Here is a 16,390-nt window from a genome sequence, read left to right as displayed (position 1 = left end):
TCTCAGAACTAAGATTAGCCTAAATTGTAATTGTTGGGAACCACTGGTTTATAAAGTATTCACAACTAGCTGTTAACTGCAGATAACAGTTAACTGCTGTCATACTGTGCATATCTCATGCTTTTATTTTGTTAATAATAAAATGTTTCTGCTTTTTACCTGTTCCAACTAAACATAAATAACTATGACCAGTGCACCATATGCTGTGAAGGGTTTATTGTACAGAGTTTCTTCATTTAAAAAGTGACGGGACAGATAAGTGTAGAATCCACATCCTCTAACAGCTGTACAACTTAACAGCAGACATGTTGGCTACAGATCAACTCGCGGCTCTTGTAATCCTCATTCTTCAGAGGTGGGTCATCGTAGCCACAGGGCTGACTCATTGTGGGCTGAGTTAAAAGCTGCTGCAGAGCTCTGAGAACAAACAGAGTCTGAAGAGACACTCTGCTGAGCACTTCCAGCTTCAGTCTTGGACATTTGAGACTAAAAACTTTATGGACTATTCAGGGCTACTGATTCTGGTGCTCTACCTCAATGGAGCATTCAGTGCAGTGGTGCAGTGGCCAGAATTAAACAAAGCAGAGGTAACGTTGCTTTTCTTTTTCTCTATCAAGACAGACTCAGTTTTTGTGTTAAAGAAGTTGTCTTACTGAATTCTAAACATGAGAAATGTTTTTACAGGCATATTTAAAGCGGTATGGCTACCTGAATGAGCCTGCTGATGCACAGGATCCTCAGTACCTGGAGGAGATTATGGAAGCTCTCAGGTAACATAGATCACACCTAAAATAAGCGGTCTTAGTGCAATAGGTAAAATTCGACCTATAGTACATAGTAGGATGTTTTGGAAAGATGTTGAAAGATGGTGGACAGAGAATTCACTTTGCAGATGTTCAGATGTCACCTTTTGCTTCCAGTGTCTTCCAGAGGGTCAACGATCTGCCACCTACTGGAGAATTAGATGAAGCCACCCTGGAGGTGATGACAAAGCCCCGCTGTGGCATGGAGGACCCCTTCAACAAGAAGTTTCACAAATACAGAGTGATGGGTGAGTCCACATTGTAAACATCTGAATTTATGTTATGTTATGATACTTTTAATATAATTATAATAATAATTATATTGATTTACCTCCTAGGAAAATGTCTAGTTAAAAATAAAAGCATTGGCTTACACTCAAGACAAATATCAATATTAAGTTTCCTAAAGTGTACTTAGAAAATTAGGAAAGACAGCACCATTAGATGCGATCTTTACTATCTTTACTATGTGATGTTAAAAACAGAACCAGGAACTGACTATAAACCAAAAAACTTTTTTTTTTCTTGTTTTGTTTTTTTATTTTTTGAATTCTAAACCTTGTGGAAATATGAGAAATCTGTACCGGAAACTTCTTCAAATCTTAATGGTTATCAAACATCAAATTCTAGATGCTGTGAATAAGTAGCTAAAGATAGACTGCAAACTTTACAGATCATCATCATGTTAATGTGTAGTTATCGTTACTAATTGTTTAACAAATAAATGTAAATAATATAAATGATGTGCTATACATCCCATACTCACTCTAAACATTTTGCTTTTCCAGTCAGTTTTTTTTTTTTGTTGGGACTTATAAAAGGAGCTGCTCTCTTTCAGGTCGCTGGAGAAAGAGGAGTCTGACCTATCGCATCTACAACTACACACCTGACATGAAGAAGACAGAGGTCAGCGCAGCCATCAGCTCTGCGTTTAAGTACTGGAGCGATGAAGCAGGGTTGACTTTCAGAGAGGTTAACTATGGCAGAGCTGACATAAAGCTCTCCTTCCATAGGAAAGATGGGTCATGCTCTGTCCCCTTTGATGGCCGTGGTGAGTTTTCTCAGTTAAGATTTTTTCTCACTGCCACCAGGCTTGAACCCCTGAAACACCATTTTAAAATGTTTGTTTGTAACCGGCAGGTCATGTATTGGCTCATGCTGAGTCACCAGAATCTGGCATTGTCCATTTTGATGAGGACGAGTTCTGGACTGAGGGAACACGTTATGGCACTAATCTCCGTATTGTGGCTGCCCATGAAATTGGTCATGCCCTTGGCTTGGGTCACTCTGAGTTCAGCAGCGCTCTGATGGCACCAGTCTACTCTGGTTATCGCGCCAACTTCAGGCTGCATTTCGATGATGTGAGAGGCATTCAGAGGCTGTATGGTGAGTGTATCAAGAAAGTCCATCAAGAGGACTGTGTTAACACTGAAACATCACCGATGGTATTGTGTTGGCTGTTTTTAATCCCTGATGCATCAGCTTGTGCTAGTACTTACAGTAGATAATGTCTCTGTACTGCAAGTGTCTTTCCATGGTCCCAACTGAACTTTCCCAACTAAAAGAAAAAGCACACTTTCATCCCACAACTCGCGCCCTCTCTGTTTTACAGGCAAACGCATCATTGGTGGTTTAGGCAGTCCAACGACTCCAGACAGTCAGCCTCCAACCATCAGCAGCCATGATACTGAGATCATCCCTGACCCCTGCACTGCCACATTGGACGCCATCATTTTAGGTAATTTATAGATCAGCCGTTGTTTTGAAAAATTACAGGATAAATCCTATCTATCTACCTCACCAGAACACACACAAAGTAACGTAACTCAAAATAGCAGCTCTACACAAAATACAAAATGTGTCACGAATACTGTAAGGAACCTCACTGTATGTTCAACCAGGTCCATGGAGGCAAACGTTTGCTTTCAGTGGTGATTACGTGTGGACGATCTCTGATCTTGGGCACAATAAACCAGTAAAAATTAACAGGCTGTGGAAGGAACTGCCTGGAAACCTGAATGCAGCTGTGCACTCTCAAAGAACCAACAAGACATACTTTTTCAAAGGTATCAGATTTATTATGCAGTAACTCTGTTCTAAAACTTCTGTTCTCCAGAACCTTTGTAAATCTTTATATTGTTTCTGCTCCCAGGCGATAAAGTGTGGAGGTACACCAGGTTCCAGTTGGATTACGGTTACCCCAAACCGGTGACACGAATCCCTCCTAATATCGATGCAGCCTTGTACCTGGAGAAGAACAAAAAGCTGGTCTTTATTAAGGTAGCATTTATTAAAACATTAATATCAGCAACAATATAACAATAACATACAAGTCTTGCAGAAATCATCAGCTTTTCTTCCATCTCCTTGCTTGTCAACCTGTTTAGGGTTCAGAGCACTGGCAGTGGGATGAGATTAAGTACACCAACTTAAGTCTGTACCCAAAACCACTCTTCATGCTCTTTACTGGAGTGCCAACCAGCCCAGATGCAGCATTCACCTGGACCAACGGCAAGATCTTCTTCTTTAAGGGAGATAAGTACTGGCGAGTGAATGAGCTGCTGAGAGCTGATAAGGGATACCCGCTGAGCAAGAAGGAGCGCTGGATGCAATGCTAGGAGCAGACCGTCAGGTGGCAGCAGGCACTTAGAGGTCAGCAGGGGTGCTGGTTCCACTCCAGGGGCATTGACAACTTCACAACCTCAACAGCAGCGGTCAGCAGTAGTGCAAAGTAATTACACAAGTACACATACAAGCATATCTAAGTACAACTTAGAAGTATTTGCCACTTGAGTATTGCCATTTTATTTACTACTTGAGACTTTCAGAGTAAGAATACAAAAAAGAATATAATAATGAGACTTTATTGATTTCCAGTGTGAAATTTAAAAGGTTCCCCACAGTATGTAGTCATTTGAATTATAATAATAGGTTAAAATCATATGGTCATCAAACCAGCACAAGGGTTATTACCAGATGCAACAGTAAAGTGATTAATGAGTAATAATAACCATTCATTATAATCCAATAATATAATATTTACTTATGTGAAAATACTTTAGTACTTTTACTTGGGCAACATTTTGAATGGCACACTGCTACTTGTAACTTGAGTATTTCTACACTGTTGTTGTCCTACTTTTACTTACTAAGGAAATGATCTGAGTACTTCTGCCCCCACTGGTGATCAATTGTAGAAGATAATATGCTTTGAAAAAGAAACAGCAGGGAATTCATTTTACTCTGCTGGATTACAGCTTCGCTACTCCTTCTGACAAAGCAGGGTGATTTCGTGAGGCTTATTTCTTGAGCACAAAATGTGTGCTTTTGTCACTGAGAGAATTATGTAAGCTTTTGTATGATCTCAGGGAGAAATCAAGGGAGGCCTTGTGTTTTTCTCTCTCGCATATGTGTTGGATTATGTGTCATAATACTTTCAGCAAAATGTAATCTGATGATGGGAGTGTGCACTTTCTGTTTAACATTTTGTTAAACCTACTTCCTAACCCAATGTTCAGTTCTTCTAAATGTTACTAAACACTTCCATTATTTCATGAATCACACTGGCTTGTGAGCTGATTTTTTATGTGAAAATCTGTTTTGTACCATTAAACAAACACAATGTCAACAGTAAAACTGTCTCTGTCTCTGACTGCAGAGTCCAGTCACCAGAAAAGTGGCTCAAATTCCCATTAAAGAAGGACAGAAAAATATTTAAGTTCCACTATGATGAAAGGTTGGTCTGTTCTGCATTGTGTTTGTCTGCAAAAAAAAAAAAAAAATCTTGGAGGCACCATGGCAACCCCAACCAATTGCAGAGTAGGAAATCCTCCCCATGACCTCTTTATTGTCTATGAAAATCTGGTGAGTAATGCTGCCAGTGTTGCTAAGAGCCCGAAGAGACAAACAGTGCAATTGATCTCACTCGAGCAATGAGTAAAAACGGTTTTTGTATCAAACACGTTTATTTATATTTGAAATTTCTATCAACAGGTATGTACAAAGTCAGGTGAGAAGTTCCTGCAAAATTCAAACAATAATGTGGATAAAAATCTACAAATGAACAACAAACATGCTTTGTTTTTTTGTCCCATTTTTCAACACTACCACGTCATTATATAAATTAAATTATAAAAAGTTCACTCTGCAACTGTCTAGTGTATATTCTTTGCCTACTGAACTCTGACAGGAACTACACTGCAAAAATGAAAAACCAAAAAAAAAAAAAGTCACAGAATTGCTGCAAGAAACGTTTCTGATAAAAGCTGCTGTCAAAAGCTTTTAAATACAAACGGTTCTTTATTTGCATCATTTGTTTTGCTTCACTTCCTCACTCACCGGCCTTCATCTACAAAATACAGAAAAAACACAAATCGTATGTCCACGCGGTTAAACGTAAAGGCAGGAAATAACACTTCAAGGCAAGGACTAACTTAGTACAGTACATGTCAAACAAACTGCTTTGTCATATTCACTACCATCTAATTTTGAGGCTCGTACTTGCTGTTATGTATTTATGGCACAATGTAGGAAATGGCGGACCTTACTTTACTTTGTTAGCATCTGTCTTTAGTGTTTTACTGACAAACACAGTGGTTATAGCATTCACCAAACAGGAGCGTGACACCCCTTTCTTCTCTCCGAAAAGCAGCACTCATTCACTGGACACTCGAGCCTGACACACTCATAGGAGAAATCTGTCCTCAAGGGTAAAATCCTTAGCTGGGTGGAGCAGTCTATAGGTTCTACTCTACGCTAGGGAGACGGTTGGAGAGCAATAAGTAGTCCCTTCTTATCACTGTGTTGCTCAGACGCTGACGACTGGGGTTGTAGTTGTGAGGGGTGCAGTGGAGCCGGTGTCGTAGTCCAAGTCAATCATAGTGTGGTTGGCAGTGCCCAGGCTGCTAAGGGAAGTGCCTGTGCCTGTCTGTCTGTCCCGCAGACTTTGCAGGTAGCTCTGTGGGGAAGTGAGGGAGAGTAAAATGTGTGAGACAGACACAAATACGGCATTGTCTCAACTTAAAAAAAAGGATCTAGAGACACAGTGAGTCCGCTTTTGCATGTTTTTTGGCTTTGCTGATATTATTGCCATAAAAACACAACAACCAGCATCTACAGCACACGTCATGTTGGGTGACACTGACCGGTGCCAGTAGATCCCCAGCGTAACGTTTCACTGGGGTGGGTTTACGGCGGTATGTGCCATCCTGCCCACCTGCCTGCTGTCGTTTCTTGGCGTCCTTCTCTCGAATTCGCATCAGTTGGACTCTCTTCTGTCTCCGACTGATAACAACTATGAGGATAAGGAGAAACGTTCAAAGGTATGAAATGAAGCATGCTTGTAAAATCCAAACTGAAAAACATCTGGTTGAAAGTAAAATAGTATAAAAAAAACCCTTCACTTTAACTCCTTTGCACGAAGTAAAGTATAAAATGTCTGACACTTTTTACGAGAGCAACAGAAGTCATAAAACACCCCCTCTGCATGATCGTACATGGCAGACAGCAGCAGTCGTCATGAATACAAATCATTCTCTCTCAATACAAAAGTTTGCAAACAACAATGCTATTGATCACAGATTCGTCAGCCTAGTGATTAATAAATACACCTATTTTCCTGTAGAGTTCTGTTTGTGTTATTGACAGTGATTTTGTTTGAAATCATTTTTACTTAATCTTATTTGTGGCACTCAATTCTCCCTATGTCTTTTTACCCATATATGCATTATAAATAAATAAATTATTTACTTCACATTTGAGTCACTAGTGATTATGCTGAGGAGAAGAATAAAGAAGAAGAACATCACAAGGACTTTAGATCATACGCATGCATGCATGGATACGCATGATAAGTCTGAAATCAAAGAGTTAAAATGTCATCATATTTTTGTCTTACCCTCAGTGTGTGAGAAGCTATTATCCGTCAGTTTCCACTGGACTAGTACTCCTATGAGGCTGAGAGCTGGCCAGATGCCTAGGATGACCCAGCTGTACCAGCACAGAGGTGGTCCGGATGTCAGGCGCAAGCATTCATACACATGCTTGCCCAGTGCCAGCATCTCCACAAAGTAATCAGCACACACTGTCATGATAGCTCCCCCGAACACAGCTGTAGAGAGCATGGTGAAGAGTTTTTGCCACTGCAGCGTCAGCACAGCAAACAGCATGCCTGTTCCCAGAAGAGCCCCGAGGGGAACCCAGACTGTGGTTGGAGTGTAGAACTGATGAGTAACCAGCAGGGCAGCAAGGGCCAGAAGGAGGCCCAGCAACAGGCCAGTCATGAACAGGCCGACGCTTCGCACCAGCATAGTGACCAGACCGCACAGCAGGCCAATACCGAGGCCGATGCCTGCGCTGGCCTCAACGCTGAGCTGGGTGTCAAACACGTGCTCCTTGTGGCACAGCAAGAAAATGATGACAGACCCGAACATCAGACCTGACAGGAACATCACAGCCTTAAAACAGCGATAACCTGGAAGAGGAGAGATAGGAGAGATCTACAATTAGGAACTGAGCGTTAGTAGAAATAACGTAATTAGCAATTATCCCAGTGCATGACTTTAATGAGGTAATGAAGCGGAACATATGTAAACAATCAGTGTAATTGACATTTTGGTTGATGTGTGGTGGTGTCATCCTGTGTTTCTGCATGCTTTACGTCAAGGTCTGTGAGCAGGGCAGGGGATCCTCACCAAAGAAGCAGTAGATGATGCCGAACAGGCAACACATGGAGCAGATGACAGAAGGGATGACATCATACTTCCTGTCTATCTCCAAACTACAGACGTCGACTCCCACCCCTTCAGAGTTCAACTCAGTGGGATTTGCCATTCTGGCTGAATGTGGGAGGCAGTGGGGCTAGGTGAAGTTAGAGATAAGGGTAGAAGTTCTGGTGGCGTTATCTGAAGTCCATAGTAGGTTTGGAGACTGTAAGAGAAGAGAAAATGCTGATTAATAAAGAAATAGAAGGAGGAATGACTGCATCTGAAAGTTCTGTTCATCAAAACATACAACTACTACTACAAGGGGAAAAGGTGAAGTGTGAGATCTTAAAGTCAACTGTGACTTTTTTCTAGCTTCCCTTTATGTGCAGCTGTCACAAACCGGACACATAACACTTTGCAACTCAGTGCAATCATGTACAGTATGTCTGGGCAACCACACAAGCAGCTCATTCACTCATAATCATCCGTGAGCCAAGACCCCTGTCCAGCACTGCTCTCTCCGAATCATGTAGGGTCATGAACTCTCTACACTTATGATTTAATTAATTGAAAATTGTAAACTATGCTTATTGAAAAGATGCTAATGTTAAACTGATGATTCTATCATAACATGTAGTAGACACACTATCTATGTCCCAAATGTGACCGTGCTGTGAAAACCATCTAGTATTCTTAAAAAGTGCATGTGATATTTACGCTGGCAGGCGTGTAGAGAACCACAGAGGGGCTCCAGGATTATGGGTGGACTTCTCTTTGTGAGGCTGCCTCGTGTGATCTCACCACAGCTAAGATCCGATTACAGCTACCTCACGTTTTGTACTCAGGACACCCAGTCAGCTGGCCCTGCTTTTGCTTTTGGCCAGATCTTTCGGCCTCTCTTGTCTATCTTCTACCTCCCACTTTTTACCTGGAACTTAAATCAGTTTCCTTCCTAACACTAGAGTGTGAGTCGTCTCTCCTTTCTCTCAGACACGTCTGTGTAATTTGTATGTCCTGCCTATGAGTGACTGTACTTGGAAAAAATGAGAGCTCATTGGAAAGTTTTCTTTACTTCTTCAGTCCCTCACTGTTCTTCAGAACCCGTTTCTCTCTCTCCTTCCCTTTTTTGCTGTTTTCTGTCAGTTACAACTGTTTAATGTCTCTCCCTGAAAGACAAGACAGAATCTAGAGATGTCTACAGGTCAAATTATAGACACTGATGAAACGGATATACAGCATAGGATAAAGCCTAAACAGGCTAATCAAGTAGTCAGTTATATTTTTTATATGTTTTATAAGTTAAAAGTTATTAAAATTGCGAGCGCCGTCCTCATACTGTTTGTATGTATGTACAAAAATGTAAGGTGAGCGTAGTAATGTAGTTGCTTGATATTCATAAAATAAAAAAAGCTGTTCACAGAGGTGGAAGCAGCAGAGTACCTCAGTGGAGCCCTAAAGAAGAATGCCTGTATTTATCTGAGGGTAATCTCTATGTCAGAAATTGAGATTACATTCGAACTTTTAACATATGAATATAAACTTCAGTGTGTTTGTCTGTATGTGTTGTGATACACTCACTTCCAGCCCGTTTGACTGTGAACGGGATAAAAGGTTTTAAAAGGACGGACTGACAGTCACAGGGGTTTGGGTGTTACTGTAATCTGCCTCTCCATGTTGCTGTTGTTTCAGTCATACGAGAAGGGTTTTTTTTTTGTAATATTATACTTTATCAAGCTGTTAATATATTCAAAACCATATTTATGCATCTAAAATGAAAAACCAACCAGGTTGTCTTCATTTACGCCTTAGTAAAATTGCTAAATAGTCTAAGTAGGTTTATCTCAGGTCACCTGGCTGGTTTGGATATGAAACACCTGCAGCAGCCAGTTTCCTGCCAGTTTTCCTCACATTTGAATACATCCTTCTACACTATTTTGTGGACTTATAAAACAGAAAACACTTCACGTGTAGGTATCTTATTTTTAAAGTAATTTTTTGACCAGCTGATTAGATTTAGTTCAATCACGAGAAGTTGTCAATAGGAAAAATTAGTGCAGTGTCCTCCTTTCTGTGATTTGTTGTTAAACATCGTAAAAATCTACATTACAAGTGCTAACACAACTTTTTTCAACACATAGTATTTTACATGCACACCCCTGGACGCTTCTCTCTGTCTCTATGTCTCTGGGATCTGCCTCATGTTACTCTCCGTAAGTCACAATGGTGTCCTATGTCTAGCAGATTTGGAAGTCCTCGCTGCTGTAGAAGAATAGAGCCATTATGGGGCAAGACAAAGACTCTGAGGCCCATGCTGTGACCTCTAGTGGCACTCAGAGGAAACCGTGCAGACCAAAAAGGAGACAACATGAAAATGGCTGAGAGCACCAAGGAAACTGGTCGATCCCAAGTGTTTGCTTTAGGATGGGTGCCAAGTGTTTGCCTTCATAGGCATGGTGAATGATGGAGGGAGGTGGCCCTAACTAAAAGCAGAGCTATCTGTCTAAATGACTGGATCCCTGGAGGCCCCAAAATCTCCCAATGCTTTCTAGCTACATTTTTCAGACGTTAAAGTCGCCTGGCAACAAATCTAACACAAGTCAACAACACTTAAAGTCATACCACATCGACGCTCTACTTAGCTGTAGCCTGCTGACATGATGATGTTTTCCAGGTGACAGTCTTTTTACATGTTCGTCATCTAGGTTTAACCTCTTAACTCACTAAAATTCCTTAATTAGGACTAAACATGCAGTTAATGCCGATGAGAACGACATTATTTTTTTCAGGTTTCATGTGGTCATAAAACTAAATATTGGACAAATACAAATTCAGCTCTTATAGTGCGAGATGAAAGCTTACCTACTGTATGTGAATATTATGTTGCATTTGAAACCAACATTTTCCCAATAGTATATTCCCCCTAAACAAATGTTGTGGGGGGCTGAGCAGCACTGATTTAAATGCTCAGCTGCTGAGGAACAGGCAGGGCTGACTAGAAGTTCCCCACATAACTAATTTGGGTGTGTTTAATCAAGGGGTGGGCTTGGGTGATCACAGCCAGGGATTGTGTAAGAGCTCCTCCAACTTGACAGCAAGGGCCAGCTGAGAAGCTGAAAACCTGCAGTGTTATGACTTGGCCGTCTGACAGCTTCACTTGGAGGACTCTACCAAGAATGTGAGATGTGCTGTGCAGTTGCAGCCATAAATCATGCCACCTCCAGCTGAGCACCCCAACCAGTTGAGAGACTGATTAAGTCTAGACAACAGGAACCATTGGAATAAAGTGACTTTCGCAGTGGGGGTTATTAAAATGGATGCCACATTGTGCTGAGCACAAAACTGGATAAACATGAATAAATTGAAACTGGTCATGACAATAACATCTGCTATCACTCTGGAGCATATTGAGCAAGACATCATATACTGAGCTTCCTGCCCTTCCAAAGCAGGAACTCGGGACCAGATGAGGAAGTGGAACATCAAGTTTCAGCAGGAACTGACCCTGTGTTTGTGACACAACGCAGAGACAGGACCAAAGTGATGGATCATAAACACTGAGGACTCTTCTCAACTCTCAGTGTTCAGCTGAGAATCTGAGGATTTTAGAAACTTTACCTTAGAAATACAAATACCTGGATCTGAGAGAAGCAAAATGTCCTTAAGAAGCCCACGGGAAAGCCACTCTTTGCATATGAAGAAAATAAGCTCGTAATCTGTCTGGCTCGCAGACTAATCGAATTATACCACTTGTGTCACCAAGTACCTCTGCTTGCGTGATTGAGACTATTTCAACAAGCTGTTTGTGCACTGCAACTCCTGCCATGCTGGTGTGCTGCTACTACTTACATAATGAACAGAGCATCACATGACAGTCACTTTTCTGCAGTTTTTGTGATTCCTATACATACAATGGCAAGAAAGGGTATGTGAACCCTTTGGAATTTCATGGTTTGTTGCATTCATTTGTCCTAAAATGTGATCTGATTATACTTTTTCTTGCCACTGTATACATGGGGCTATGAGCCTTGACTTGTTCAGAACTTTCCTTGCCCACATTTCCTCAATGCTAAACAACTAAACAAAGAAAATAGACTGATAAAACTAAAACAATGTATGAATATTTTGAATCCAACTCCAAGTCTTAGCTTTAAAACCTTACCAGAGTGCATGGTATAAACAAATGCTGTGCCATTTGTGCTCCTCCCTGTGCACACGACAAAGTTGACTATGTGGAGAATATTTGCATGCACATTACATACATAGACAAGAGTCTCTGACAAACCTCTGAATGTGGCTTCAACGACTGGATCCCTGCTCACTGGGTGTATTCACAACTTTATAAACAGCTTTACACTTCTTATTATATGACTTGTAATCAGGAACAACATTAATAGGGCTTATTTTCCCTTAAACAGCTTTAAGACGCCATTATCACTACGGTTGTTTCTCTACTGTCAGCTGTCTTGTTAGGGCGTCTCATGGTTTCTCTAGTGATCAGCTGCTTAACCCAAAGCAGTAACCAGGGAACTCAATCAGACATTTACCAAAAGTCTAAATTTAGATCTTGATTATTACCCCAAATTATAAATGTTGACACTATTTTGCAATATTTGGTTGTTTTTGATAAGAAGACACAGTTGGCAACTGTTCAAATGAGTTAAAGTGTGGTTCTCAACTGAAGTGTCTTATCTATCGTGGAAAATAATTTCAGGACGATATTCTCATTGCCAAATGATTTGACCTGTGGCTCTAGTGACAGTGACGGTCACTAGTGGCAATAACTTATTAGTAATATCCAGCCTCTTTTTCCATTATTATCTGGCATGCCTGCTGGACTCATAACAATAGAGGCCTTTCAACTTAAGACTGCAGCGAGCTTCTTACAGTGGGTCATGAAAAAGATCAGAAACACAATGAGCAGCCTTCTGAAGGGAGTCACGTGTCAGTACTGCATGTGTGTGTAAAATGCACATCAGAACTACACAGGGCCATTTAAGACAAGGCTAACTTCAATCCACCACACTCTATGGCGCATTAAGTTGGAGTTGTGATTCAGCAATAAGGAAACGTGCCTACAGCATATACAGTATGTGCCAAGGAGGGGCAGCTCCACAACGCTCTATTAGGGTTTGTGGTGCAGGGCAGCATTTAGTAGGCGGTGCGGTGGAATCTGATGTCCATATGTTAGCGAGAGCATGAGATAGTGTATGCTTCTGATGAGCACTAGGTTGGCGTGAACGTAACCACCCATCGTGCACCAACGCCCTATCATCTCCAGGCATCTTCTGACCTCCCTGTGAAGCACTTTCAGTGAGGTATCATAATACTATTACAGCGCTCGCATCAGTCAAAAACAGAGCTGCTCGGCCAAAAGGAAAGTCAAATAAATGGTAGCTTGGTTTGCTATAGAGGCAGAAAGGTTGAGTCCGAGCACAGTAGTGATTCAGACCTCCGTGTAGTGCCTATATACGTCCGCAGCACTTCCACTGCAGCTCTGTCATTTCGAGCCACCATTTAACCCTCTTTGTCAAATTCCAGTCTACAATAATTGTACCTCCTACAGCGATCTCACAAGCCTAAAATATCACGCATGTCCTTCATTTTCCAAGCCAACTCAACGCCCCCTCTGATGTCACAACTATAACCAGTGTTTAAAGCGCTAAAAGTAGCCTTTGGATGAACGTTTCAAAATCACTGGTATCAGTTTTTTTATGTGGTTTCCATGTGACAATGGGTACCCAGAAACCTCCAGATCCTTCCAGTCTAACATAAACTCATTTTTTAGTACAGCCACTTAGAAGAAGACAAAGAAATTACACCCAGAGTTGGGTTCTTTAGGTTATAGTTACTATTTACTTTGTCAAAACAATATTCTGTAATCCTTCTTGATACATTACTCAAACTAAAAAAAACTGTTACTGTTACTTTCCTAACTCTACTGGGATCAGATAAAAAGTGAAAAAGTTGTATACATTTTATTAAGCACAATAAAGACCTAAAATATCTGGCACAATTTGATTTGTACTGTGTTTTCCCTTTAACTATTCCTAGATGTATCTATCAGACGAATGCACACATGAGGCACAGGTGCAGATCACAGAAGTCTCCTTATCAAACTACACAAATGAGTCTTGTACATATTATAAAATACAGCTTTTCTTTAACACTGCTCTTATTGATAAGCCAAGCTTAGAGTCATATACTTATCAGTTTACAGATTAGTCCACGTGTAGTGCTAATGGACAGACACAGGAGGCCCCTCGCAGCTGCTAACCCACCAATAGTGAAGACGTGAGATAAAGTCATCCAAATACTGCGATGTGTCATTGTGCAACTGATTTTCCCACTGCTGAATCAGCGTCTTGGCCTACATGATTCTGTCATTACTGTTAATATTCCTATTACTCGTGAATATACACGGTAAAACACTAAATATGACTAAATTTTGTTTTAGTCGTGAAGTTCATTTTCAGCTGGATCAACGTAATTCAGCTTTAGCCCAAGATATTTATCATGTTAACTAAAAAAAAAGGGGTTGTGTATTTTATTTGTACTCCTATTCAAAAGAGTTAAGCAGAGTCGACATCTGTTGATATAAAACAGGCCGGCCAGACAATACCTTACTTAGAAGAATAAACCTTAGTCTAGTCCATGACTCTGCTGTATTGAGGGGGGAAAAAAACGTCTTGTGTTTAAAGAAGAAAGCATATCCACACACAATAATTATCCAAACGTCAAATTAAAGCATGCACTCATAAAATGGGAATTTCTTTTTTGCTGTGCGGGGCAGCTGCTCTTACTGCGCAAACAGTCACTTCAGTAAAGTTTGTCTCAAATGTCGTATTAACGGTTGGAGATAAGAGATGTCAGCATCGTGTTATGGTGCATATTCTAATAGCAAAGACAACTGTGCTAATGAAAAGGAAGCGTTCCCAACAACATGTGCAGTGTAACTTTCATCAAGCCCTGCTCTTCATGCCTCCTTTCCTGCCTTCTCTTTTTCCCCAAAGCAGGGAAGGGCTTCCTCTCTGCTTTTTCAAAGGGGCATAACCATCTGGTGCAGGCTGACAGAGTAGGTCAAGTAGATGGGGGGGGTTGCATTGAGGCGGTGTAACTACAGACTGCACTCCCCAGTAAAGACAGGCTGTCCTCACACAGCCCAAAAAACCAGGCAGAGCTCCCACACTGGATCACACGACAGAACCACAGGGCCAAGGCTTTTTGCACGCTATGACGGGAGAGAGACATTAAATGTTGGTCGTACAGGACGAGGAACGCTTCTGTATAGTTTGTATAGAGAGAAGATGTAAATATAAAAGAATAAGAAAACAGAAAGTCTGTTTCTCCAAGTGCACGTCCAGTGTTCGCTAAACAACCTGTGGATTTGAGAACACAAATGTCTGAATTTAAAGAAAACACATCATAGGAGTTGATTATTTTTGATACAGCTTACTTACTGGAGCTTTAATTATCCTGAATCACTATGTCTTTGTCCTTAAAGGCTCAATCACAAGTTGCATTATCTCCCTCTGGTGTAAAAAAGGTTTTTGAAAGGGGAGCAGCCTGGAGAGCTACGTGTTATTCCAAACATTTCCAGCTGTAGAGTTTGGCACTGATCAGTCTGGATGAGGGCTTGAATTGCTCAACTGTAATCAATCATAATCGATAATGAAGTACGTGGCTCTTGTTCATATGGACAGACTGGATTTAACTCCATTCAAATATCCTGAGAGCAACAAACATGCGGCCAAAAGGAAGAGTGGCACAGGGATCCACACACACACACACACACACACACACACACACACACACACACACACACACACACACACACTATAAAAGATAAGAGTCCTGCTCTGGTTAAAGTTAGTTAAAGTTAGTTAAAGTGAGTTGAACACTTACCGATGAGTCTGGGAGCTCTACCCTTCACTTCTCCCCGACGATCCCTGTCAACGCGCCTGCGTTCCCAGACGCGCAAACGGCGGCAGGAAAGCTGGGGAAACCGGTTTTCTCCCAACTTGTCCCCAGGCTCTTTCTGGCTGCACTGTTCCTAAACCGACACCATCGTCTCGCCTCGACCCCTGCCTCATGCAAAACGTCCGAGCACAGCTGAGAGGGACGTTTCCATTCCGCCTCAGCCGCGTCCACACTGGTCCGCTCCACGTCCCAACGATCCTCCCCTCTTCCTTTCTCCCCGCTGAAGTTAATGCCACTTTAAAACAAAGGAGGAAAAGTCCCCCCCCCCCACTCCTCACTGCCTCCCTCCCTCCCTCCCTCAGAGGTAGTCCCCTCTCTGTGTCCGTCCTGCGTCCGTTTGGACCGTTGGAGGGGCCGGGCGCAGGGAGGGAGGGAGAGAGGGCTGTGGGGGCGCAGCTACACATGAGGCCCCATCTACATGAGCTGGACCCAGGGGCCCCAGGGGTCCCCAGAGGTTTAGGGTACACATACTTTTGTCTACAGAGTTTGATTATTCACAAATTACTTTTTGCACCACTTTTGCAGAAATTTGTCATCATAGCAAAATCTCACTGTCCCCTGATCCTGGGGGGGGGTTCACCCATCTCCACTGGCTTTGGCAATTTGATTAGTTGCTAAGGTGCCAAGTCATTTGCATCACAATCAACTAAGGTGGGCCTCTCAGCTAATGACCTGTGCTTGTCTTGTAGGGGTAAGCTGTCAAACTCTAGTTTTAGGACCTTCTGATGTATTTTGTTCTCCTGTGGAACATGTTCGTGAAATGGGAATAAAACCACCACAGACTAAGGCCTGTTAAATATTATAGCACAGGATGTCAGGACTTTATACGGACTTGGAAGCTGTCTTCACATTCATAGGGCAGTGGCTGAGTGCTCAAAGAGGCCCCGAAGTAAAGTATATTTTTGT

The 16,390-nt window shown here is 41.8% G+C and overlaps 2 protein-coding genes across 3 annotated transcripts; one reads left to right on the top strand and one right to left on the bottom strand.

The window, feature by feature from the left end:
• Window positions 1-445: 445 nt before the first annotated feature.
• On the top strand, window positions 446-4,426 carry mmp19 (matrix metallopeptidase 19). The gene is made up of 9 exons (XM_026346854.1): window positions 446-587; window positions 685-770; window positions 921-1,051; window positions 1,642-1,854; window positions 1,944-2,189; window positions 2,416-2,541; window positions 2,705-2,869; window positions 2,956-3,083; window positions 3,191-4,426. Exons 1-9 carry the CDS (start codon window positions 498-500, stop codon window positions 3,419-3,421), a joined length of 1,416 nt encoding a protein of 471 aa, XP_026202639.1. The 5' UTR covers window positions 446-497; the 3' UTR covers window positions 3,422-4,426.
• Window positions 4,427-4,774: 348 nt separating this feature from the next.
• On the bottom strand, window positions 4,775-15,695 carry LOC113153254 (transmembrane protein 198-like). Of its 2 annotated transcripts, none has more exons than XM_026346803.1 (5): window positions 15,410-15,695; window positions 7,496-7,730; window positions 6,700-7,275; window positions 5,948-6,096; window positions 4,775-5,760 (listed from the first exon to the last, which is right to left on the bottom strand). In XM_026346803.1, the coding sequence occupies exons 2-5, from the start codon at window positions 7,632-7,634 to the stop codon at window positions 5,611-5,613; spliced, it is 1,014 nt and encodes a 337-aa protein (XP_026202588.1). In that variant the 5' UTR covers window positions 7,635-7,730; window positions 15,410-15,695; the 3' UTR covers window positions 4,775-5,610. The 2 variants fall into 2 exon arrangements, with proteins under 2 accessions (XP_026202588.1, XP_026202589.1); XM_026346804.1 differs by having other exon boundaries at window positions 6,019-6,096.
• Window positions 15,696-16,390: the final 695 nt, after the last annotated feature.

The sequence above is a fragment of the Anabas testudineus genome, chromosome 5 (genome assembly GCF_900324465.2).
Source record: "Anabas testudineus chromosome 5, fAnaTes1.2, whole genome shotgun sequence".
Classification (NCBI taxonomy): domain Eukaryota; kingdom Metazoa; phylum Chordata; class Actinopteri; order Anabantiformes; family Anabantidae; genus Anabas; species Anabas testudineus.
The sequence above is the reverse complement of the archived record's forward strand: the minus strand, read 5'-3'. Positions and strand labels throughout refer to the sequence as shown.

Excerpts from the sequence above, each read along its gene's own strand:
- LOC113153254 (XM_026346803.1), bottom strand. The coding sequence starts at position 7,634 with ATGGCAAATCCCACTGAGTTGAACTCTGAAGGGGTGGGAGTCGACGTC. Across the intron at positions 7,276-7,495 it reads CATCATCTACTGCTTCTTTG|GTTATCGCTGTTTTAAGGCT; the intron begins GTGAGGATCCCC and ends CTCCTCTTCCAG. Across the intron at positions 5,761-5,947 it reads CTGGGGATCTACTGGCACCG|AGCTACCTGCAAAGTCTGCG; the intron begins GTCAGTGTCACC and ends ACTTCCCCACAG.
- mmp19 (XM_026346854.1), top strand. The coding sequence starts at position 498 with ATGGACTATTCAGGGCTACTGATTCTGGTGCTCTACCTCAATGGAGCA. Across the intron at positions 1,052-1,641 it reads TCACAAATACAGAGTGATGG|GTCGCTGGAGAAAGAGGAGT; the intron begins GTGAGTCCACAT and ends GCTCTCTTTCAG. Across the intron at positions 3,084-3,190 it reads AAAAGCTGGTCTTTATTAAG|GGTTCAGAGCACTGGCAGTG; the intron begins GTAGCATTTATT and ends CAACCTGTTTAG.